Source organism: Ascaphus truei, chromosome 6 (assembly GCF_040206685.1).
Source record: "Ascaphus truei isolate aAscTru1 chromosome 6, aAscTru1.hap1, whole genome shotgun sequence".
NCBI classification, from domain to species: domain Eukaryota; kingdom Metazoa; phylum Chordata; class Amphibia; order Anura; family Ascaphidae; genus Ascaphus; species Ascaphus truei.
In genome coordinates this window covers 75,646,091-75,672,362 of record NC_134488.1, presented here as the reverse complement: position 1 = coordinate 75,672,362, position 26,272 = coordinate 75,646,091, and the positions used below count along the sequence as shown (strand labels likewise).

General features: G+C 39.8%; 1 protein-coding gene across 5 annotated transcripts in view; it reads left to right on the top strand.

The window, feature by feature from the left end:
• The window catches only part of MORN1 (MORN repeat containing 1), a 301,250-nt gene that overhangs the window by 261,388 nt on the left and 13,590 nt on the right, over window positions 1-26,272 (top strand). For 2 of the 5 annotated variants that reach the window (XM_075604857.1, XM_075604856.1), the window contains one exon: window positions 12,643-12,716. The exons of 1 other annotated variant lie outside the window; for it this stretch is intronic. In XM_075604857.1, coding sequence (XP_075460972.1) covers window positions 12,643-12,716 — 74 coding nt within the window. Of the gene's footprint in view, window positions 1-9,429; window positions 9,523-12,642; window positions 12,717-26,272 lie in introns of those variants that run through there. 2 more of the 5 variants (XR_012802222.1, XR_012802221.1) reach the window with 2 other exon arrangements.

Sequence of the window (26,272 nt, the reverse complement as noted above, 5' to 3'; positions counted from 1 at the left end):
GTTAAATATTTGTAAGGTGACCAATCAGAAATAGACAACTTCACGTAAAGATTTTAAAGTTGAAAAATGAGCCATGTCTTGCCCGAGCAAGGAATAATAAATAAAAGCAGGTGTGAAGGGTTGGAATGAAAAACAGCTGGATATGACGGATGTGATCTGACTTCTCCGGAGCTTCAGTCTTTAATCCCTGTGGCTCAGTGTGAATATTTCCCTTCTGACGCAATGCAGAAATAATAAAATGGAGTGCAGCATATGGAGGAGTTTCTAAGGCTGAAGGAGGATCAGGGTGAAGCAGAAGATTAACTGATTAGTTGCTAGAGAAACCAGAAATGCGTTACTCTGCAATGCAATTGATGCCTCTCTAGTGGCAAAAGGGTTAACCCTTTATACGAAGATAGCATTTCCGCCTTCCCATTAAGTTGGATTACAGTAGATAGATGGCTAAATGTAATATACTTTTATGTTGTTAAACACCAGTTCCGCAATATTTCTATCAACTATTTTCCCACTTATGTATTGGAAACTAATGTTAATAGTGGCAGGAAAGTATGTAAGTGCACTATATGATGTATGAGAAACAACCTTTAAAAGGAAACTAGACAAACCTAAATGTAAGGAAAGTGAACCCAGGAAAGTATTCTTTACTTATTCATAAGGCTCATATGTCTTTGCCTTACGCAAATAACAAGGATAAAGATGCTGTTAGATAGCTAACGCAGGAGACTACATTCTCTCTTAGTCTTGTGGTTTCTCCAAACTGAGTGTTGCAGAAGGTGTTTTGCACAAATGACAACTAATAGAGCTTTAAAAAAAATCATTCTTATTTCAGAAGCATAAAATACATGTTTCCTCTGGCAGCTGAGAGAACCAAGCTAGAGATGCATTGTAAACAGTGCAATAACCAAAGAGCACTGAATTATTCTGCATTTGTATGTGGTCATGTTTTCTCAATGGGTTATTGGAAACTAGTATCTTAAACTTTCTGGTTCTCCAAAGATGTCTGTAACCTTCAAGAAACACATTTTGCTTCCCAACATGAACTACATATAGAAACGCTAAATGGGGGGAGGAAGAAATCCATTTTAAAAATTGTTCATTATTCTCTTTACAACATGAACCTGATTCAAGTTTTTGTATTCAAGGCGAGAAATATAATATCACAGAAAAAAAAAAAAACGTTTGACTGTATTTGTAGTCAACAGTTATTCTGATATCAGGAAAGCTTTGTTTATAGAAAATATTAGTACCTCACTAAAAGGAGCATGTTGCAACCTTGTCCTGATTTTTTAAAATATTAATTGCATGTTGTACTGTCACCTTCATTTTAAACTCTGTTCTCTTAAGCCCTTCTCCTTTACAATTCTTCTATCTTCTCATTCTTCATTCGTGCAATACTCCTGTAAGAATGACTAATTTATACACATTTAGCAGGAATTAATGTCAATGTCAATCAGATTATTGAACAGTAAAACAAATGTTAGATGAGAGAGGCAGGAAAGCAATACACTTTTAAAAAAAATCACAATGTACACATTAGGTAGCAAAATCTTTATTTCCAGTGGCAGAAATGGCTGCCATTTTTCTGTGATGGAAAAATACAAGTAGATACTGTATCTCTGCAGTCCCTCTGCAGAAAAATGATTAAAGTTTTCTGTGCAGAGCATCACTTTTTTTTTTTTTTTTTTTTTTATAACTTGTATTTTATTAGTGGGTAAATGCATGGTATACATGAAAAAAAAATCAAATACATATTGAACAGGGTAGCATAAAATGTACAATGACATAAGCATAACATACCTATCAAGCCTACGCGGTATTTCGAGCCCTACTCAACCGCGTGGGTGAAGATCGTAATTCATGTTATGTGTAACAGGGATAAAATGATAATTGTTATAAATGAGGGAAAAGAAAAATAATAAAAATAAAAAAAATTAAAAAAAAGGCGGGGTGGGGGGGTATAGGGGAACGGAGAGAGGGAAGGGGGGGCTTATAGGATGAGGATGCAATGGTTTCTGGAGTCTACTGAGACGGCTCATGAGCTGTGGGACAACGTAGTGGTCCATGTGAAAATATAATATAAGTAGTTGATCATAAGGAGAGTGATGGTCCGAATGGAAACTTTGTTTTCTCTTCACCCAAGGAGAACGCATCTATTACTATTATAGCCAGATTGTGTTACGCTCTATCCCGGGGATGTCTGTCTGAGCTAGCCAAGGAGCCCAAACTTTTAGATAATTGTCGCCAGTATCATTAACTAAGCTTGTTAGCTTTTCCATCTGGCAGATATACCAAATACGATTCCGAATCTTTGGGATAATTGGAATGTCGGGGCGTTTCCATAATGCTGCGATCTCGCACCGCGTGGCTATTGCAAAATGTGCAATTAGTTTGTTGTTTGACTTTGATAGGCCCTTTAGGGGTCTGTTCAGGAGAAACAGCCACGGGTCTGGGGGAATAGTGAGATCAAATATTCTCTGGATCCAATTTCTGATCTTTTCCCATATCGGGGATATCCGCGGGCAGGACCACAGCATATGTAACAGGTCAGTTGTTCCTCCACATTGTTTAGGGCACAGTGGGGAGGACCCTGGTATAAACTTAGATAATTTGAGTGGGGTGAGGTACCATCTCATAAGAACTTTATATGCGTTCTCCTTCAGTGTGGTGCATACTGAGCTTTTTGCGGCTCCTAAGAATATAGTATTCCATTCTTCGTCCTCCAAGGTCTCCCCAAGGTCCCTTTTCCATTGGGTACGGAATGATGGCATTTGTTGCCTTGAAGTTGCAGACTCGATTACCTCTCCGTATATCGTAGATATGACTTTTTTTTTTTTTTTTTTTTAAAGGGCTGAGAGGGAAGGTGGGAGGGTTACAAAAAAAGGAAATTCTCAAAACTAAGCTTCAGAAATTACACTTTTAAAGTGACTTGATGAAGCACTGTGCTTTTAATTATAATACTGTACATGGGTGAACAGGCAGCACAGGCCCTGCGATAGATTGGAGAACCTTCCACAAATGATAGGTGTGGCTGCTGTAACTTTCGTTGGGTATACAGTCAGGGAGGATTGAAAACAGGTATTAAGAACTATTATCTAAACATGTTGTTATCCATCATATGACAAGCCAAATCGTATTAGTTGCATTGTACAGTATTTAACATATGCTCATTATGGAGAGAATATAAGATAAAGACAGTGTAAAATAATGTGGGCTTAATATCATAAAGCTGCATCATGTAACAATGCATGACACTTGATAATAAGAGCCATGCACAATTTCACTATATTTACCTTCTTTTACTTTCGGATGCTATAAATAGGGAATACAAAGATTTAAATCCCAAACTTTCCACTTGGTTTCTTTTTATCTCTTCATTTATTTCTTCCTTTAATTAAACCTGCAGGACGGCAGGAGATGAACATAATTCAGTTGGCACATGATCACATCTACTTTCATGTAAAGTATTGCTCAACTGCTTATTCTCTTATCCAATTCCCAACCTGGGATCAATAAATCAGTGTAGGATTTGCATTTCTACAGTACTTTCATTGCACAGACACCTGTGACTGCTCTATGGAGGGAGATCTAAAATGAACATTTAACCCTAAGCAATCCCAAAATCCATCAACTGATCTTTTTAGTACATTAGTACAATACATTATTTTACATGTCATCAGTTAAGTAGCTATTGTATGTAGCTATTGGTTGAGGAGTAGCCCCTGATAACTTGTTAATATTAGTATTTCAGAGCTGATGAAGGAATAAGGTTAGCTCCTTAAAGGAGCAATCCATGCTGGGTTTTTTTCTTAATTTTTTTTAATGCAGGGTTGAAGCAGAGGGTCTCCGGAGCTGAACCCCATTAATTTTAGCTCCAAGCTCCACAGACTCCCTGCTTCCGGAAATACTTACCTGTGAAGGGGGTGTCGGTATTTCTGCAGTTTAAAGCTCCCGCGTCAAATGGGCCAATTGGAAGTCGCACCGGGTGACATTACGGCTTCCTATTGGCCCGCAGGGCCCAGAAGCTTTGAAAAGCAGCCATAATGTAAACCCCAGAGTGGCTACTGGCATCCCCTATGGAGGAAAGTACCTCCAGAAGCAGGGGTCCGCAGAGCTAAAATTAATGGGGTTGAGCTCCGGAGGCCCCCTGCTAGAATCCTGTATTTAAAAAAAATGAAAGAAAACAAAATAGCATGGATTTCCTCTTTAAAACGTATCCATATACTATGTAGTTTGTGCATCAGAAAGGAAACATTAACAGACGTGTTGCTAGCTTTCCTTCTATTGTTTTGAAGCGAAACTGCCTTGATCGAAAGAAAGATCCAACCTGAGAACATTACCAACATTTTATATCACTAGATATTTGAATGCTTCAGGTTTTGTCATTTAAAAACATAATACATTGCTAAATCGAGATGGTGCTATCTGTCTTTACCTCTACATACTTATCAATGGCGTCTCCATCTTTTATTATATTGGGTCGGAGCCTGAACCCGTACTCCTCTTTCTTATCAGGATTCTATGGTTATTTTTTCTATAGGAATATTTGGGGATATTTATCAAAATCTATGAACTGCAAAACTAGGACAAACACTGTACAAGATTTATCAGATGAAAAAAAATACTATCTTTTTTTTATATGATAAATCTGATGCTACCCTTCCCTCTCAGTTTTGCATCTGGGATACTTTTAGCAACACAAAAGGGGGCTATTTATCAAAGTCTGGCAGAGATAGATCCCTTATGTGGACAGACTTGTAATGATATCAGTGTCCCTCACATATGTTTATAGTTTAAGACAACAAATATATCCTACATCACATAAGAATGCCTCGTGCCAGTTTACCCCAGTTTACAGTCAAGAAGACTTTTACAGTATAAGAATTGCCAGATCCACTAGCCGAAGTGTATTTTGCATTACATGTTCAGCAAGGTGTACTGTATTTAGCAAAATGCTGAATGCAAACATTTTCTGCCAGAATTGAGATGACTCATACCTACAGATAAATGTCAGGTGCATGCGCAATGCAGTTTGGCACAGCATGTGGTATCTCCTTCATAAATCTGGCAATTAAGGTCATAACTTCAATTAAAGCCCCCAAAGGAAACATGTCACTGATGGAGAGTATAAACTCAAGCATGAAAACCCAAGAGACTCCTTTCTGTGCATGAAAAGCAGCATGGCACCTGGCTTCCATAACAAAGTGAAATCCCCTGGAATACCAGTCTAGCTTTTGAAGGGCATCAAGACCAGCATTTGAGAATCATTGCATTGGTCAGAAGCAAAATGCAGAAATGTTAGTTATACATCATTGAACCTGTATTGGCTTTTACAGATTTTATGAAAGGAAGTGAAGTCTAAAGCATCCTAACGAAAAGCATCTCTTTGGAAACATTTTCAATGTCATGTCATGTTGATAAGACGCTTGCTTTAAAAAATGTGTCATATGTGACTAGGTAATAACTATTATTGAAAAGATTAATAAAACATTAAATTAACTTACTTTAACGTCTTTAATCAACACGTTCTTGAAATGGTGTTAGCTGTATGCTGTTTTCCCTTTACAATATTGTGTGGTTTAATGCTTTTACAGTGCAGCTGGCCCCCCCATCTATAACAATGGGCCTCAATTCCAATAAATAATAGACACTGCATGTGATGGCAAAATGCCATTCTTAACAGGAAACATATTGCCCCATCTACAGATAAGGCCTGTAATGCCTAGTACCTAGAAGAGAATGATGCTGCAGCTGCAGCTTTACTACTACATTTTACAATGCACATTTGTTCTACTATCATTTTAAACAATGCTTTGATGCGTTGTATGGTGATTACAACCCATATCTACTAAGTGGTGCTATTCCACAGGAGACCTTCCAGCGGTGGATGTCACCTTATGGTCCATGTAGGTGGATAGACTAAAAGGGTCCTCCAGTGCCAGAAGCTATCTTGTGGTAGACCAGCACTTAGTAAATATGGGCCTAAATCTTTCACACTGAAGCATTGCCTTCCAAATTGATAGGCTTTTGACTACTTTGATAATGGATGCTGAATACGAGGCGCGCAGCTGGTGTGACTAAATGCTGATTATTTCTTATGAAAAATAGAAATAAAATAAGCACAATGTATTGTTCCCACAACAAACTTTTGGGGGGCACTTTGATAGTGGCAGAAGATGCACTAAAATTGATAATATCTCATATTCCCCTTTGGTCTGTCATATTATACATACAGTATATGTAGGAATATATCGTGCGTGTTAGTTCTTTTAGATGTAAGGATATAAAACTCACTGTACGTGTAAATAATTATTTTTCTTTCAAAGAGAAAATCTCAGATAACTATGAAACTATGTACCTTTATATAGTGGCCTTTCAGCAAATTAGCAAAACATATTTAATATAAATCCTGAAGGAATGGCATCATTTTCTGCTAATGTATGTGCCATTGTTCTCGCTTTTTAATCAGTGCCTTTTAGAATGTACTTGAGCACAATACTTTTGAACTCTTTTCTTGTTCTGGATTTATTTTCTAAAGCCCTGGGGGTTCTGTAAAAACTCTTAGGATTCTTGTAAACCCTTTTATTTCCCTTAAAGCTGGCAGACTGACAGGTTTTAGTTATTCTTAGTGCTAAATTATTTATCTTCATTCCCCTCCTAGCTCTGACTTCTGAATCTTTAACATGACTCCTGGGATGTATCTGAGGCCTTTTTTTCCCATTTAAAATGAAGCAGTTTGTATCTTTTGCTTTAATTTTTCATCATGAAATTTTTACATGCAAAGTGTGATTGTGTTGGAACATTAATGGCCAGTACCTATTTTTAGAGAACAGTTAAGGACTGGTCTAAATGCTTAAAACTTATGTTTAGATCACCTTTGTACTCCATCGCCGCAATGATCTCCATTCTCTGGTGTTATTGTGACTAAGATGTTGTGTAAAATAACATTTTATAGTCGTCTTGAGGGAATGTTGCTTTGTTGAAGTAGTCTTTCTTTGTATCCCATATGCATTACGTTGAAACATTAGTACAGTTCTAAACAGCCTTTTGTAGAGAAAACATTCAAGTTGGTTATACTGTATCTTTTAGCATACATTCCACATGATCGGCAGTTTCAGTATCTCTTCCTTACTTCATTACACGTCCTTCCCAAAAGAAATGGTCATTGTCACCCAGATGTGGAAGAGAAAGAGAAAGCAAAGATAGATTACATCTACCCTTACTAATGCAGAATCACAATAGAAAGATAGACGGCATACAGCACAGTGAGTCTATTCTTACAGAAAGAGACAGAAAGGGACCCACAACTCATCAAGTATATCCCACTGAGATGCTGAGCCAATGGTGGAAATGCATCACCTGGAGCCACGCGTTGAAGAATATACAAATAGCCGACACAACCAACATCAGAAAGCAGAAAGTCTCACGTTCTGCTGGTTGAAATATAGAGCTTCATTGTCAAACGCACCACTTCTTAGCATGGTACCTGCTGTCTCTGTAAGTCTCCCAACATACCACATACTGTAGATGATAAACCTATCCAGGGCAGGGATTTCCTTTCCTATTGTCTGATTTTGCAGCACTTATTGTATTGTTATAATTCCCTGTACTGCATTCTCTTTGTTAAGCGCTCAGTACACTGTTGGCACTATAAAAATAAAGATATACACATAAATGGTAGGGAAAAAAATAAAATGTATTATCCATTTACGGCACAACAGTATTTATGCTTTTGAGTTATAACCCAGAAAGTCAAGGTTGGAAGATGTTTTTCTTTTCTTCTAGATGTTACTGGGGAAAAAAAACACCAGATCAAATGAGTGCTTGGTGTAAAATGCTGCAGACTGTTCTTGTTTGAATCAAACATTGTATAGTTGTGTGATGCTAATTTCCTTTTATGTGGACTAAATTACCATATATAATTGTAAAGTAGACTCCGTTGTACATCTGAAAAAAATATTATCTCCACCAGTAGAGAAGAGGTTTTTACTGTTTATCTATAACATTTTCAGTACAAAATGCTGTAATGCTGAAAATACGTATATATTTGATTATATTTCAGTAATGTGATATTTAGAAGAGGCAGTCTGTTTATATGTTTGGGTATCATGGGGCTTATGTATTAACATATATTTTTTTTGTGTTACAGTACATCAAACATTTTGGTGCTAAAAAATTATAAAAATCATCTTAAAATGTTTGTTGTATATATAAAGACTTTATTCATATCATGCATTATTTGTTGACTTAAATTAATCTTGACACATTACGTCATGTTGCATACCTGATTGAATACCTGATTGATACAATTTAAATTAAAACAGAATTATTTGTATTTTTTTATAACTAGCATTAGAAATGAGAAATATTAGTGTATTATTAGTTATATTGGGCATACTGCATAAATAATACATTTTGTTCATCTATATAATGAAAAATCAGTGCTGCGTTAAATATGTTTGTTTCGATACAGAGCAATTTCATTCTGTGCTAATACTATAAAGAGTATTTTTATGGTTTATGCCAAGTTGAATTTGACGGACAATTTTGACTCACTTTCTCAAATTTTTGGCAGACAAAAAAATATTTTTTTTTAGTATATACCATTTACTTCTGAAAAAATGTGAAATCATTTTTATGCAGCTGACACCGAAATTTGAGGTTAGTACACAGGCACACACATGCACAATTGAAATCGATTAGAGATTGTGGGACCACTCAGGTCTGCGGTGCGCCTTTTTGGGGATCTTTCTGTGTGCTCTTCACACTCACATCCCTTTAGCCTACAATTGAAATCGAGTTTGCTATTTTTGCACTAAAAAAAAGCCGTTTGCAATGCTTAGTACAGTACATAGCCCCTGATATATTTTGGTATTTGGAAAGTTTAAAGCAGCACTCCAGGTTGCATTTCTTGCATTTTTTTTGTTTTGTGATTAGATTGAAGTAGGGGTCTTTGGAGCTAAACCCCATTAACTTCAGTTCCGGGGACCCCTGCTTCCTGAGATACTTAACTCCATACTGGGGGCCTGTATCTCCGGTAAGTTTAAAGGTCCTGGTCACCTGCTCCAATAGGAAGCCACAAGGGATGATGTCACGGCTTCCTATTGGCCCGTGTGACTATTTAGTTATGCACACACAGCCCACCCGGAGCTGCTACCGGTACCCCATATGGAGGGAAGTATCTCTGGAAGCAGGGGGTTCCTGGAGCTGAAATGAATGGGGTTCAGCTCCGGAGACCTCCTGCTTCAATTCTATGTTAAAAAAAATAATAATAATTAAAATAATTCGCTCATCTCTCCTCCCCTCTGTTTTTCTCTCTCCCCCCTCCACCTCTCATTTTCTCTCCCCCACCCTGGCCTTCTCTATCCTCCCCCTCTCCTTCTCTATGTGAAGGCTGTTTCAGTAATGAGTTTAACCTTCCTTTTATTAGAGAAAAGAAGGGCAAAAATAGCACACCAATAAATGCAAATACAGACATGCACTGGATGAAGTGCCAATAAACATATAGTGGCAGTCTGCCTAAGAGTATGAGAGCTTATTTCTATGATATATGGACCTTACTTTATAAAGATTTACTATGTTGATGCTATACTAACAAAAGGAAGAGATGTGTTTTATATATATAGCAAATAAAAAGTGTGTGTGTGTGTGTGTGTGTGTGTATATATATATATATATATATATATATATATATACATGTATATATATATATATACACACACACACACATAAGGTTTTAAAATTGAAAGTATGATTATGTAAATTAAAATAGTAGTGAGATCCTGGATATCTACTACAATCATTCTTTGATAATTAGATGTATTATGCATCTTCAGTTTAAGATTTCTAATTCCCTTCAATAACCTATAGAGAAACCACTGCTATCACAAAAGACAATTGTATGGCTTTGGCTCATTACTCTGTGCTACAGAGCTCCAAGGTTTCACACTACAGAAAATCAGCATAATAGTCAGGATAAGTATTGCATTGTTGATGTTACTGTATACAAATGTATAGTAATATTATTACTGTGATATGTTGAATTCTGCATTGGGTTAATTATAACTTTTTCCGTGAAACAGAATGTTGATTTATGAACAAAACTGCATTCTGTCCTACTACCAGTTTACCTATTTGCTTTTGTGTTAAACAGTTCTAATTAAAGTGATTAGAATGCTGGATTTTTGGGATGGGACACGTACAGTATAACTAGTAAGGCAACAAACTGCTGTCATATTATTCTAAAAGAAGAACTCTCCGTTGGATCCCAAATCACATACTGTATCAGTATTCTATATATAGCTGAAGAGTGAAGAGTTCACCACCACCACCGCCTTCACATTACTGGTTCCAGTGAGAGCTCACAAGATTTGTGATTGGTGTGTACCAATCAGTTTATAATATAACTACTGTAAGCCTTTAAGATGAAAAGTAACTTTCCGTTAGGGTTTAATTTTGAACCTAAATGATATGCCACATATGCAGTCCTTAATTATCATAATTTTAGCACAAACACATTTCTATTCCCCCCCTAACCCCCCCCCCTCCATCAAAAAACAAAATGATCCTACACTGATCCATATGCCCGAGTGTGCGGCAGTGCCATCATTCCTGTTTGCACCATCTTTTTTGTTTTTTAGCTGCTTTAAGAAGAAGAAAAAAATCAATACATTTTCAAGGCTTGTGCCATTATTTCCAGACGGTTGGAAAATAGGATTGCTTTTAAGAAGAGAGTGGTAAAATCGTGGCATAAAGGCACTTGGTGTGTTCATCCAGCAGACTGCATCAAATATGATATTTTGTTGACCTTTTCCTAACCCAGTTTTTTTTTTTTGTATTTCATTTAACTCATTTACTACTAGAGGAGCTCGTAAAACCTAATGCATACTTTCTACAGACCATGTGGTACAAGTTATTGCAGCCTCCGTTGAAGGGGGTTTCGATAATTTAAAAATAAATGTTAACTCTTCAGGGTTCTCTGTATCAACGTATAGAAAAGTTTGTTAAGACGCACTGCTCCGTTTTGTGGAGCAGAGCTGCGGTATATGTAAGAACAGTTTCTTACATCTGATGAAGTATATTCGACTTACAGTATGCCACTTCAGATGTGGAGGATTTGTTGGGACAAATAAAGGGCAAAAGTTGTAGCACAAAGCAATGTTGACTGTACTACATCTCATGACCCTTGTACCCTCGATTCTTGCCCATTCTGTTGACTAACCCACCCAAATAAATATAGATAATTCGGTTAGAATAAATACAAATGCTTTGATTGGGTACAAATGGCCACAGCCATTTATTAAACTTAAACTAACTTCCTGGAACTGGTCAACAAGTAGCCCACCCATTGAACCTTATTATGCTCATCTCCACTACATGACCCAGTGAGCACTCCTGGTTCGTAACAACTGGGTTCTTTCTTAGGAATACACCCCTTGGCCCGCTGCATCTTGCATGACCCAGGAATGCATCCTTTGGACCCCTCCCATTTCTCAATATTGACCACCAGGGATAAACTAACCAGTCCCAACCCCTTCAACGCTGAAGCCATTTGACCCCTCAAATTTGCCTCACCGCCGCCAACCGCAGTGCAGCCTCCTTCAAACATCTTATAAACCCATATAAACTAAACCAAACTATTCCAAACCGGAGCTTGAAGTGGTTTGTCTGTATCTTGTAGACTTGACCAGCAGTTCATTTTTGGTCTTCCTTCTTCTATTAATTTGCCTTTATTCAATATCTCACAGAGGTGAGATTCAAATCTCAGTAGTAAATATAAGTGAGATTTTTGATTACTTAATGAAACAAGTACTACAGCTCAACCCCGTTATAGCGCGATCCGTTACAACGCGAATCCGCTTAAAGTGCGCTGCACGCATGGCTCCCAATTTATCGTATTTATGCATACTTTACGACACGATTATTGGTATCTTAAATACTTTATTGTACAATGCATACAATTGTACATTATTTCTAACGCGATCCGCTTATAACACGATGCGATTCTGGACCCCAAGCACAGTGTTATAAAGGGGGTTGAGCTGTATATGGGGTTAAATAACTATACATTTACATACACATCCATAATATTTTAAAAATACTAGAAGAACCTAGCGTGGTTAATTTAAGGTAATGCTCCTGTTGAAATAAAAGATTCTTTCTTTCCTTACCACCTATGTTTTTACTACAGAGTGAGGTGTGTTTTTTTTTTTTTTTTACCAGGAACATGTCGTGCTAAAAAACTATTTTAAAAGGATGAAGGAGTGGTAGTGAGCAAGGGCAGGGACTCTGAACACAATGACACCGACTGAAGCAAGGGAGCTCAGTTCAAATCTCAGTGTCAACACCTTGTAACTTTAGACAAGCCACTTTAATTCCTTGCGCCTCAGGCATTACACATATATTGTAAGCTCTTTGGGACAGGCGCTGATAAAACTCTATGTTCATTGCTACGTACCACACATTATATTGTAATGGTGAAGCTCTTTGAGTCCCATTGGGAGAAAAATGCTATATGAAATATCATTATCATATAATTATTTGTGGATATCTTGTATTATAGATGTGTTTCTACAAAGAGTATGGCGTGTAGGCAGCACTCAATTGGAGCAAGATATGAATAGTAGATGTGTTTCTGTTTTCCAGATCGGAACAATTGTCCAAACAGCGCAAGTTGAAAAAAGAGCTTCCCCTGACGGACAACAATGTTGTAAGGCCAGGTAATTTCATAATTATAAGGATTTTGTTCCCCGTCCAGAAAATGTACAAGATGTTACAATGGCATAATGTTCAGTCACTGATGTGAAAAGTTTTAAGAGTTGCTACAATGTTTTTAAAAATGTACATAAAGACTTACATGTGCATGTTTTGAAATATATGATTAAACACAGATCACAGATAGGGATTTGTTATAGAGCAACTACAGTGTAAGGGGTAAGACAAAATCCCATATACAACCACTATATCAGAAACACACATACACATACATGTTTACTCACAATAATTACTTGGTCAATTAGATGGAAATATTTCTTTGTTATACTCCAATAACGTAACCTTTGGACAGGTCCTGTGACTGTCTTATGATTGTCTTACTTGTTTAATGATGTCTTTCCTAACACCTTTCGCAGCAAATTTTTGTTTATTAATGTAGGAAGAAAAAGAAAACATGTTGTACTACTTTTTAGCACTAAAATTTTGACCCACAATAAAAATTCAAATATGAATTTAGTATACAAGTCCCACAGTGTTTCCCCAAAATGAATTTCTCATGTGAATTTCATACCGGATCTTTATACGTCCAAACATTTTGCTCTAAGAGAAAGTTCACATCCTTTTGCTGCTCAAAGTCCCTTGAGAAGGGACAGCTTTATGACGATGTCTGGTACAGGAAAATGCTTTCATTTCCAATTTAATCAGGGAGTATAAAATAATAAATAACCCTCTCCCAGTAGTTAGTAGATTAACTGTACTGGTGTTGTCATATTCAGAATAACTCCTTGGACGTATACATATACTGTATAATGTAATGGACCCCTTGTTAATCTAGAAGGTGAAAGAGAGTTTCAGATATCTGTCTTAGTGAAATTCTAATCATTTTTACACTATGACAACCATGTTCATTCACAGATTTATTTATTACATCACTAAGAGTTGTATAGAACATAAATCACTTTTAGTTCCTTTTAGCCTTTGCTGATAAAGATATACAGTACTAACACCCAAGTAAACCATTGAATTACGGTTGTACAGAATTTATATGATGAGCTTTGAAGCTTGGCCAACCAGTTAATAATAACACCGTTCGGTATCTGTGACCCTTCCCTTTCATTTTGATATAAGCAGTTACAGCAAGTTGGTTCTTGAAAAACAAAAAGCTTTTTCTTAATTGTTTGATTACCTGGCCTGCAAATTAAACCATGAAATCTTCACTTTTTATGACAAAGGCCTTCATTGCCAGCGTGAAGAAGGGTAAAAGTACATTTAGCAAAAAATGTTAACCTCTTGTTTACCATAATAAACCTAAAAATACAATATTTACATGCCTATATCGAAACAATAAAGGTTAAAAAAAAAAAATGTCTGAACGATTCCCTAGCCTGTTTTATTCTTATTATATCAAGATAGATACATCTTTTTTGTTGTTGTATTTATTTATTTTTTAAACAAAAACACACTCCTCGAGCTTCATAATTATAGCCCTATTATGCATGCAGTCACACGCACACAGACACACACAGCACCTACTACGTTAGTGTTCCTGCTCCCCTGTGGAGAAATATATGGCACCATAAGGTGCAGATTTCCCAGAAGTCTCTGCCAGTCAATGGTTTCCTTTTATGAGGTAGATGAGCTGTAATTTGCAACTGCAAGTGTTTCTTTATTATGCACAGCAATCATGGGAAATATACATTATACATGTTCAGAAAAGACAAACAAAATAGGGAAACAAAACTCTATATAAAGCAGCCACTTGTTCTACAACATTTTTGTTTTTCGGAACATTCTGTTTTTTTCTGGAATGGGTGCTGGCGCTTAATGTATTTGAAGATAATCCCAGATACTTGGTAACTATGTTGCATTTGCTTGTTAAGTGTTCCTGTTTCTCTAAACACTTAGCAACACATATTTTGAAGGGCAAAAAAGTTCAAATTCTCTACAATTTAATTAATGTTCAATTTATCATCTTAACTCTTGTCAGATAATGTAAAATATTAGAAGATTGGATCCAAAATAGTTTTACAAATTACTGCCCAAAAACCCACCTGTGTAAAGCACACTAACACATATCATCAACATTACATATAACATTAATTCAGGGGATGAAATGTCTGACATATTAAGAAAGGCTGTACAAATTAAGCATGCTTACATTAGAAAAGAGATGTCTAATAGGGGATATTAGGGGGGAGGCGGCGGTATAATCCTATATTATCGGCTCTATATATACTGTAATAACTCCAACGCCAGTTTGCACCCCAGAGAGGTACATTCTAATACAGGGTGATGTCTGGGCCAGAGGGGGATCCCTCTCTACATTTCACAGTCTCAGAGCATGATTGTTGCTGGGTTTACGCCCTGGATATCAGATTGTGCTAGCCAAGGTTGCCAAATTTTGGGGAATTTTATACCCGTGTCATTTAATAAACTAGTACATTTTTCCATCTGGCATACAAAACAAATTCAATTCCTAATTTGAGATTTGGGGGACCTCTTGTTGTTTCCACAAAGAGGCTATTTCGCATCTAGTTGTGGTTGTAAAATTATGGATTAAAGATAGGTCAGTTCCAGGTATCCATTTGAGTGGCCTGTTTAGCAGAAACAACCATGGATCAAATGTTAGATCTAGACTCAAGATCCTTCTCAGACAGTTCCTTATTTTCCTCCACAGAGAGGCTACGTGTGGACAAGTCCACCACATACAGTATGTAATAACGTAGCTTATGCTTCACACCCTTTGGGGCAGAGTGGCGAGTATCCTTGAACAAATTTGGATAATTTCAAAAGAGTGAGATAACATCTTGTAAGTACCTCTTTTAGGGTCGTACATATTGAGCTCTTAGCGACTGCCAAGAATATTTTATTCCATGTTTCTTCCTCTAGCACCTCCCCAGATCTTCATCCCACTGGATCATAAACTTACATTTTTTCGCAGCTTCTTCTGCTGTAAAAGTTAATTCCTTGTATATCTGGGATATAAGGACTTGCGTGCTTGTGTCTCTCAAAATTTGTTAAGGGGTCTGAAGGGTGGGTTTTGTTGTAGAATGCCCTTAATTGAAAATACCGAAAAAATTCAGAGTTGGGAATATCCTTTTCTGCTCTAATTTGTTAAAATTATTTGATACTCCCATCTAGGCCTAGATCCCTTAGTTTTGAGATGCCTGCATGTGTCCAAAGGGTGAAATCATTATATTTTAGGCCAGGGATAAAATCAGAATTATTGAGAATAGGGGTCATTAGTGAGTTCTTGGATGTTAGAGTGAATTTATATTTTGTAGCGTCCCAGATCTTTAGCGAGTTACGCATTGTGGGTAGAATATAATCAACTCTTTCTCTGGTTTTACAGGGGAACCAGATTAGATGATTTAGGTCCACTGGGTGGTTTACCAAGTTTTCTGTTGAGGTCCATCTTTTGAGACCAGGATCAGAATGCCACTGAATCAGTTGGCTAAGTTGGGCTGCCTTATAGTAAGACATCAGGCATGGCATTGATAGACCACCCGCCATGTTTGGCCTTACCAGAATCTTTTTGTTTCTTCTTCTTTTTTTGTAGTTTCAAAGAAACTTGGTGATTAGTGATTTGATAGAAAGTATATCCCTTTTTACAATTGGTATTGGTAATGTTTGAAAGAGGTACAGGATATGAGGAAGCAGATTCATCTTTATACATTGAAACAAAAACGTTATAAAGCGCAACAAATATAGTGATAAAGTCAAGCTGCTGCCTGAACACCAGCGGTTTCCTCAAACCGCAGCTTAACAACCTAAACCAAAAAGTGCTTGTGGCAAAAAGTGACAAAAAGTGTACAGTTAAATGTGCAAATAAACCCAGTGATAAATAGCACTGAAATACAAAAATTACTGTTGCTCCATATAGTGAAATCCTCAGGTCTGCGGACTCCTAGTTAACCTCATATGAAGACAAGAACACAAATGCAGAGGGTATGTGTATTAACATTTACTCATGAAGACAAACAACACAGAGGGGAATGGTAACAAACTCACACTCTCCCTGCTGGTATATGAGCAAGAAGTGACTTTGGGTGCACTTCAACCCTCCTCCCGTGGTGACTGCTCCCGAATCAGCTGCTCAGCTACTCCGCATGCAAAAGCAGGAACAAGCTGTAGTTTCTTCCGTTGGTGTCTCCCAATCAGGATTCCTTAGAGGGTTGATACGGTGGCCTCAAAGGATCAAAAGGCCCAACATATTTCATCAAAATGACTTCTTCTGGGGTCATACTAAGTGTTCATATAGAATAAAAGCCTCAACCAATAGTGTTTGCTGCTCATGCTAATTGCAAAGTGCTAAGCTGCAAACACAAGGCACCTCCCAACAAAATTGCCTGATTAGTATACACATATAATGTTTATACAAATACTTAAAATCCTCACATAAACCTTTAATTCATAATATACAAAAACATAATTAAAAATAACATCTAAAAAACGGGGGACTTCCGGTGACGTCACCCGGTATGGCTGCGTGAGGAGAGAGCTCCACGGACCCTCTCATATAAAACATATAATTAGCGCTCTTCCCCCGGGCTGCTTTCCCCCCCAAAGCCTACTTAGGGCAGCCAAACGACCAGCAATGGCCAACAGAGCAAAAAGATAGCAACAAACCCAAGGGGTCATAAAATATTTCACTCCGTCCCAGAGAAACATGGAGACAGCTGAAGAAAGCCAAGATGGCGTCAAGCCCACACGGTCCTGCAGCTACAGGGACCAAAAGTGGCCGACCAAAGGAGAGCCCGGAGCCAGAAAGAGGACTCACCTGTGAATATATGGAAGAGCTTTTCGCCTCCATGCACGACAAGCTCCATACCTCCCTACAGGCTGACCTCAGAAATGCGGTTGCAGAGCTTGAAGCAGGAGATTACGGGCCTCACAGAGAGAACCTCCAAACTGGAAACTAGGCTGGGAGAGGCCTTACACCGCCAATTAGAGGCAGAGGAAGAAATTATCCAGTTGGGAGAAGAAGTCTCCTACCTGAAAGACGGGCTGGAGGATCAGGAAAACAGGGACCGACGACAGAACCTGAGAATCCGAAACATCCCTGAGTCGGTCCTCCCTGACCTCCTACGCCCATACCTCAAGAAACTCTTTAACTCAATCTGTGGAGACCTAGATGAATGAGACACGGAGATCGATCGGGCTCACCGTGCCCTAGGACCTAAGTTTGATGACCCCCGTCGCAGGCGGGATGTAATAATCCGCCTGCACAGCTACTCCATGAAGGACAAAATCATAGGAGCCTGCCGCGAGAAGGACTACATACAGTTTGAGAACGAGCCCCTGCAGATATTTAATGATCTGTCCAAGATCACAATGGCCTGCCGCCGTGAGCTCCGACCCCTGACTTCCCTCCTCCGTGAGGAGGGAGTCAAGTACCGCTGGGGATTCCCTTTCAAGTTAATAGCCAATAAAAATGGTAAATTTCTCATCTTAAGACGTCCTGTAGAAATGTATCAATTCGTCCGGGCAATTGGCCTGTCCCCTCCGCCCTCCTGGAAGGAAGAAAGCGCAGACCCCAGGGGCCGTACCGCTGAAGAAGCCCCTAATCAAGCCACGGTGAGCCGCAAGTGACCACCACACCCAGGAATTAAGTAAATCCCCAAAGCGTTCTACCCTGTTCCCCAATTCCCGTGAGAAGTTCAGGAACTAGCCGAGGATCAGCCCAGCTACAATGCCAAGAGGTGGACCCCCGACCGGACCACTCTGAAGAAGCCTCACTGATCGCGGCATCCCCGGAGCCAACCCGAATGAACCCACACAGGAGCAGAAGAGAGAGGAACAGCCGCAGACACCGCAGAAGCAGGCACTTCATGGCCCTCCAACTTTCCCGGTCCTGACAGTGAGAAACGTCCGGGCAGCGGGCCTGCTCTCTCACTAGCTCCCAGGATACTGCCTGCAGCCATGGAGATCCTCGGCGAATGGTCTGTGTTGGGGGTCGGGGGGCGGGAGGGAGAGGTGCCTGGACGGGGAGTGAGGAGATATGAGCTCCATGACCCCCCTTCTCCCCACTGACTGTCTGAATACGATCCGCGGGTGAAGGCTCCAGCCTGCCGCTTCACAGCGCTGATCCCGGCGCACCTGCTGGTTATTAGCTTAGTCTAACATCTGTTGAGGAATACCCTATGTTATACTCTAGATTCAGCTTCCCCCACGCGCCCCCCTCCGTTCCCCCCCGTGCCCCCCGCGCCCCTGCAACCCCCCCCTGAGGTCAAACGCAATTCAAAAACATGTGTATATATATGTCTGCTTAAAGTAGCTGAGGAATCACCAGTTAACCAGCTAAACAGTAAATAGTCAACATCCTGCTTTTTAACCCCCCCCCCCGATGTCAAACACAATCCAAAAATATGTATGTATATAAGTTTGTTAAAAGTAGCCTAGGAATCACCAGTTAACTTGTTAAACAATAGCCAGGGTGTGCAGCGCACAGCAAAGAGGAAAGAGCAGGTCTTGCAATTAAAAGTCCTTTATTATTCAAACATCTGGTTGTGGGACAGCAGCAAACTTCAACGCGTTTCGTTCCAAGAACTTTTTCAAGAAGTGCTGTATACAGTAAAATTGTCAGTTTAAATGCAGCTGTTCGCCCCGTTTTCGCGCCAAAATGACGTCATGACGCGTCATCCGACCAATAGGGTTTCATCTAGCCGCGCATGCGCCGCGCGCCAGAGTGTCCCTGGATCCCTCACAAGCCCCAGCCGGGCACAATCAGGATCGGCACGCCTCTTTATAGAATGTCCAGGTAGTTCTATACTCACAACCACATTTATTATGGAATCGATACTTTACTTACTCACTCACAATTATTTTCTTTTTGAGCACCAATTTTATTTACAACTTCGGGGTACGGCAATGGGGACGAGTTTTGCCCCCTCCTATGCCAACCTTTTTATGGGGTGGTGGGAGAATAATTTTATCTATGGAAGCACAAACACATATAGGCACAATATAGTTTTTTATAAACGTTTTATTGATGACCTTATTTTTATTTGGCACGGGAGCACTAACACATTATTAGAGTTTATTAATTATCTTAATGACAACACTTTAGATATTCATCTCACTGTCAATTATCATACACACCATATAAGCTACCTGGATATTCTCTTCTATATAGACATTAACCAAACCATACAATCCGATGTTTATAAAAAACCAAATTCCAGGAACTCATTTCTTAGAGCGGACAGCTGTCACCCGAGATCTGTTATTAAGGGAATACCCAAAGGTCAGTACCTCAGGCTGAGGAGGAATTGCTCAACACACAGCGATTTTGTCACTCAGTCTGAGGAACTGACAAATAGATTCATTGAGAGGGGGTATGATCGTGAGACACTCCAAGCCACATTGCAAGAAGTAACGGAAATTGAACGTGGAACTTTATTACCGTCCGGATCCAGAGTAAGGGATGGCTCTTGCCTTAATACCAAGAAAAAAGAGACTAAGGAAGATGGGACTTGTCCTTTGTTTATTTCCCAATTTAATAAATCAAGTTATCAAGTGAACAAAATTGTGAATAAACACTGGGAATTACTTAAAATGGATCCCATACTCCGTGACTACACAAAACAAGGCCCAAAATTTGTATATAGAAGAGCTAAAACATTGGCCACTTTTTTATCACCTAGTGTGATATCTACACCTGTGAAAGATCAAGAACGATTCTTTACCAAAGGATCATTCAGATGTAATCACTGTAGTGTGTGTAAATTCATGAAGCCTGCTCGACATATTTTTTCCCACAGCCCACATAGACGCCATACCATATATAGTTTTATTAATTGCAACACCACCTTTGTGGTGTATCTCATTACATGTGGCTGTGGGAGGAGATATGTCGGTAGGACTACAAGGGCATTAAAAACGAGGATGCAGGAACATTGTAGATTAATTCGCAAACAAGACATTAATCATCCAGTATCAAAGCATTTTACGGAATGCCCACAGGGAGGTATAAACAACTTCTCATTTGTGGGCATTGAGAGGATAAGTAAAAAAGAAAGAGGGGGAAATACTGTCAAAACACTAGACAGCAGAGAATCCTACTGGATATTCACACTAAATACTAGGTATCCAGATGGGATGAATATAGAATGGAATATTAACCATTTTTTGAAATAATCATAGTTAATTATATTTTCGTTACTATTGAGTATATCATATAGTTCCATTATTCTACCCCATTGTTTCCCAAAGTTACACACTCAATGTAAATATATCCCAATGACATGCCCTGCTTTATCTAATACATGTGTTGCCATTTGCCTAATTAATTATCTCTGGTCCTCTGGAAGTATGCATACAGTACCAAATAAATTGAAATAATTTATGCTTGTATTCCTTATACTCTCACTGATCTTACCGCAGGACATCAAGATTTCTATGAGAATTATTTGTTTATCCATATATACACCACCCCATAATGATGTATAAATGCTAAAAGTAATCTAAACCCCATTTCATTCATGTCAGCAAGCAATCTGCTGTTCTTTAAATATAGATACAAGATATTACATCTTTTTAATTTGTTCTAATACTATCACATATATGTAATACATACACATTTTTCTTATAAATAATATTTCTTTTAATTAATAAAGTTATTTTTGTTATAATAGTGCTGTTTAAAATCCAAAAGGCGATTCATATATTATATATGTATATGTGTTTTTTCTAAATATGTTTTTTTCTCCATATATTTTTATCTGTCTATACATTTACTGTGTAAATATATATGAGTTATCTTTTTCCAAGTTGATATTCCTTTAGTTTATTATTTGGTAAAAATTATTGCTTTATATATATAATGCTCTGCTTATTATTTTTGATTAATATATAGTTACACTTTTAACCTTGTATGTGTTTATGCCAGCTGTTTGCCCAGTGTTTCAGTGGCCAGAATTGGGTATTATACCCTCCACATAGCATATAGTATTTATTTATATACCCCCTGGTTAACTGTGGACCGTCATTCAGGTTTCACAATATCAGGGGATTTAGAAGCACCATCTGCGCATGCGCAGGAAGCGGAGAGTGGGGGAGGATCCTACACGGCCATCAGAGGCGTGCTCACAGCAGAGGCTGCCCTGAGAGGCGTGCCGATCCTGATTGTGCCCGGCTGGGGCTTGTGAGGGATCCAGGGACACTCTGGCGCGCGGCGCATGCGCGGCTAGATGAAACCCTATTGGTCGGATGACGCGTCATGACGTCATTTTGGCGCGAAAACGGGGCGAACAGCTGCATTTAAACTGACAATTTTACTGTATACAGCACTTCTTGAAAAAGTTCTTGGAACGAAACGCGTTGAAGTTTGCTGCTGTCCCACAACCAGATGTTTGAATAATAAAGGACTTTTAATTGCAAGACCTGCTCTTTCCTCTTTGCTGTGCGCTGCACACCCTGGCTATTGGAACCCTTTTACCCTACAGCTGCACGCTTTGGAAGGGAGACCCTGGGAAGGAAAACAATCGTGAGTACATTATACCTGGGGCTAACCCAATGAGGAAGGGGGGGTGTCCTTGGACAACCCACCCCATCCTTCAGGGTAATTCATGCCCACCTAAGGTTTAGTACTGTTCATAACTATATGCCCAGGTCAGTCTCCCTTCCACTTACACAGTCCCAGCACTTAGAGCACCATTCACAAACAAACTAACTTGTTAAACAGTCAACATCCTGCTGTTTACCCCCCCTCCCCTCACCCCCCCTCCCGTCCCCACCCCCCCCTCCCCTCCTCTCCTCCACCCCCCTCCCCTCCCCACCCCCCCCTCCCCTCCTCTCATCCCCTCCCCTCCCCCTCCCCTTGTCCCCCTCCCCCTCCCCTTGTCCCCCCTCCCCTTGTCCCCCCTTCCACTTGTCCCCCCCTCCCCTTGTCCCCCCTCCCCCCCCCTCCCCCCTCCCCTTGTCCCCCACCCTCCCCCTTCCCCCCCTCCCAGAAGCATAATCCTGTGTAGGGCTGTTGCTGCTTCTGCCATTCTAAATGTACAAGATGTAAAATATTGCTTCAGACTGTTAACTGTAATGTGTACCCGCAGTATGCACAAAAGATTACAGAACAATGTATACCTCTTTCTTATGCCCTCCAAGTCCAAATATAAAAAAAACCCTCCCCCTTCCTCCCCCCCTCGTCCTCCCCCCGCTTCCTCCCCCCCTCATCCTCCCTCTCCCTCCCTCCCCCCTCCCCTTCCTCCCTCCCCCTCTCCCCCCCCCTCCCTGAAGCACAATCCTGTGTAGGGCTGTTGCTGCTTCTGCCATTCTAAATGTACAAGATGTAAGATATTGCTTCAGACTGTTAATTGTAATGTGTACCCGCAGTATGCACAAAAGATTACAGAACAATGTATACCTCTTTCTTATGCCCTCCAAGTCCAAATATAAAAAAAACCCTCCCCCGGTATTTCCGACGGGTTTCTTCTCATCATTTAAAAGTAAAAAGCGCGGAGTAGCTATTCTACTCAGACAAGGAACCCCATTCAATATTACCAAAACGACCTCAGATCCAGAGGGTAGATTTCTAATGGTATATGGCTCGCTCGCGGGTACGTCGATCGCCCTGGTCAACATCTATGCGCCAAATGAAAATCAAACAGAATTTCTAAAAACAGTATTAGAGAAGATTGATCCTAACTACCTATCCTCTTTGATTATAGGCGGGGACTTTAATATGGTGATAAACTCCACTGAGGACAGAGTCTCTACTCTGAATCGCTCACAAAGAGCATCCTCCCAGAAAATGGAGAGACAATTCAAAGCAATTATTAGGGAATACTCCTTAATGGACATTTGGAGAACCCGACACCAGGGCCAAAGAGACTACACCTTTTACTCGGCGCCACATCAATCATACTCTCGTATAGACTACTTTTTTGCTACCAAAAATGTTCTCGAAGCCTCCACCAATTCAGAAGTAGGCCCCATTACTTGGTCAGATCATGCCCCTATCACACTAACTCTGTCAACTCCATTTAAAAAATTGACCTCCTGCACTTGGAAGCTGAACGACTCCCTATTGAATCACCCGGCAGTAGAAAAAGAAATTAAAGCAGCTCTTAGGGAGTACTTCGCTCTCAATGCAGGCACAGTCGACTCACCGGCGGTTCTGTGGGAAGCCCATAAGGCAGCAATCAGGGGAACTTTTATATCAATTGCATCCCACAGAAAGAAGGCCAAGGTAAAACTAATAACGGATCTGACAAATAAAATTATAAAGCTGGAACAGCAGCATAAATCCAAGCCCTCGAAAAAAATCTATAAAACCTTGACCGCAGCCAGAAATGAGTTAAAACAGTCCCAAATGGAAGATGTGGAAAAAGCCCTCACATGGACTAACCAGAAATATTATGACAAGGGCAACAAGGCCGACAGACTTTTAGCTAGCAAACTTAGAGGTATACAGAAGCGTTCCCAGATCACTGCGATAAAGAATGTATCGGAGGAAATAATCTATAATGAGCAGAAAATAGCAGAAGAATTTACTGCATTCTATACCAAATTATACAACCTTAGGGCTGAGGGAGGGAAGGCGGGGATACCCACCTCTGAACCCATTAGTAATTACCTATCGGATTGTCTCCTCCCCACATTGACAGAGGAGGAAAATCGGATACTCAATGCAAAGATCACCCAAGAAGAGTTGGCGGCCGCAATAAAAACATTAAAAATCTCGAAAGCCCTGGCACCGATGGCTTCTCCAACGTCTATTATAAAAGGTTCTCCCCGATCTTGTCTAAACACCTGCTTTGCTTATTTAACTCATTCATGGAGGGCAACCCAATCCCCCCATCAATGACGCAGGCCAACCTAGCCATAATCCACAAAGAGGGTAAGGACCCATTACTTTGTGGGAGTTACCGACCAATCTCTCTACTAAAGAACGATCTCAAGCTTTATAGCAAAATCCTGGCATATAGACTGAATCCAATATTACCGAGATTAATTCACAACGACCAAGTGGGGTTTGTCTCAGGCAGACAAGCCTCAGATAACACCCGCAAAATTATTAATAGCGTTGATCATGCCCACCTCACAGCTACCAAAGCAGTTTTGTTAAGCTTAGACGCAGAGAAGGCGTTCGACAGAATCGATTGGCTATTTCTTGACAAGACAATGCAGAAATTCGGCTTTAAAGAGGAATACCTAGAGGGGGTCAGAGCGCTATACCGCAGCCCAACTGCGGTGGTGAAACTCCCGGGCGGATCCGCTAAGAAATTCAGTATAACAAATGGAACAAGACAGGGTTGCCCCCTTTCTCCCCTCCTGTTCGCCATAATAATTGAACGTTTGGTTTCTAGAATACGAGACAACATAAACATACAGGGGGTACTGATTGGTGGAAAAAACTATAAAGTCTCGTTATTTGCAGACGATGTTATCCTAACGTTAACACAACCCCAGATCTCTCTCCCCAATCTACACAAGGAATTAAGAGAATTTGGTAAAATATCAGGTTATAAAATTAATAGCGACAAATCAGAAGCCCTCAACCTAAATCTATCAGAGCCAGAGATGCAGACATTGAAACAAAACTTTACTTATAAATGGAGCCCTTCATACATCAAATACCTGGGAGTACATGTATCAAAGAACTATGGCTCTCTCTACCAAAATAACTACCCAAACCTCTTTAAGAAAATTAAAAAAGAGCTGGATAATTGGGAAAACTACCAGATCTCATGGATCGGGAGGATGATCTCAGTAAAAATGAACATACTCCCGAGATTATTATACTTTTTCCAGACGCTCCCGATCCATATCCCTGGCTCTGAACTAAAAACTATTCAGAACAAAAAAGGGAAGAGACCCAGGGTATCTAGGTCGGTTCTTATGGCGCCCAGGACAAAAGGAGGATTGGGGGTTCCAGACATAGCTAAATATTATCAGGCAGCCCAATTAAGAAAGGCAGTCATGTGGAACTCGGACCCAGACCAGCTCTGTTGGCTAGCAATTGAATCTCAATTCTCCAGAACGCCTTCTCTGCCAGCTTATCTTTGGTGCGGTGACAGGGGCACTGATATGGCGCCTAAATTCGAACTGGGAGCGATGAGACACACATGGGATATATGGGCGAAAACTAAAATTAAATACCAGCTCTCCTCCCCTAGCTCACAGCTAACCCCACTATTCAACAATCCAAAATTCCCCCCAGGATGCGAGACTCAACAATTCGACATATTTAAATCATTAGGGGTCAGGGTGATCGCGGATCTGCTGAGCGATGGACAGATCCTGAGTCTCCAAGAATTACGCACCAAATTGAAGGTACGTCACCTAGACACATTCAAATTTCTCCAAATTCGGCACTTCCTACAAAAAATGTCCCCAACGTTGAAATTTCCCCCTCCCACAAAATTTGAGAAACTGTGTCAGGATGGAACACATCAAAAAGGTCTAATAACGCAAATTTATGCTGGTATGGAGAGTCCGGCAAACCCAACCGCACACAACTATATGCTCAAATGGGCAGCGGAATTGAACTTAGTTATAGACCGGGAGGACTGGGAAGACATATGGGACACAGCCTCAGGAACATCCATATGTACCACGG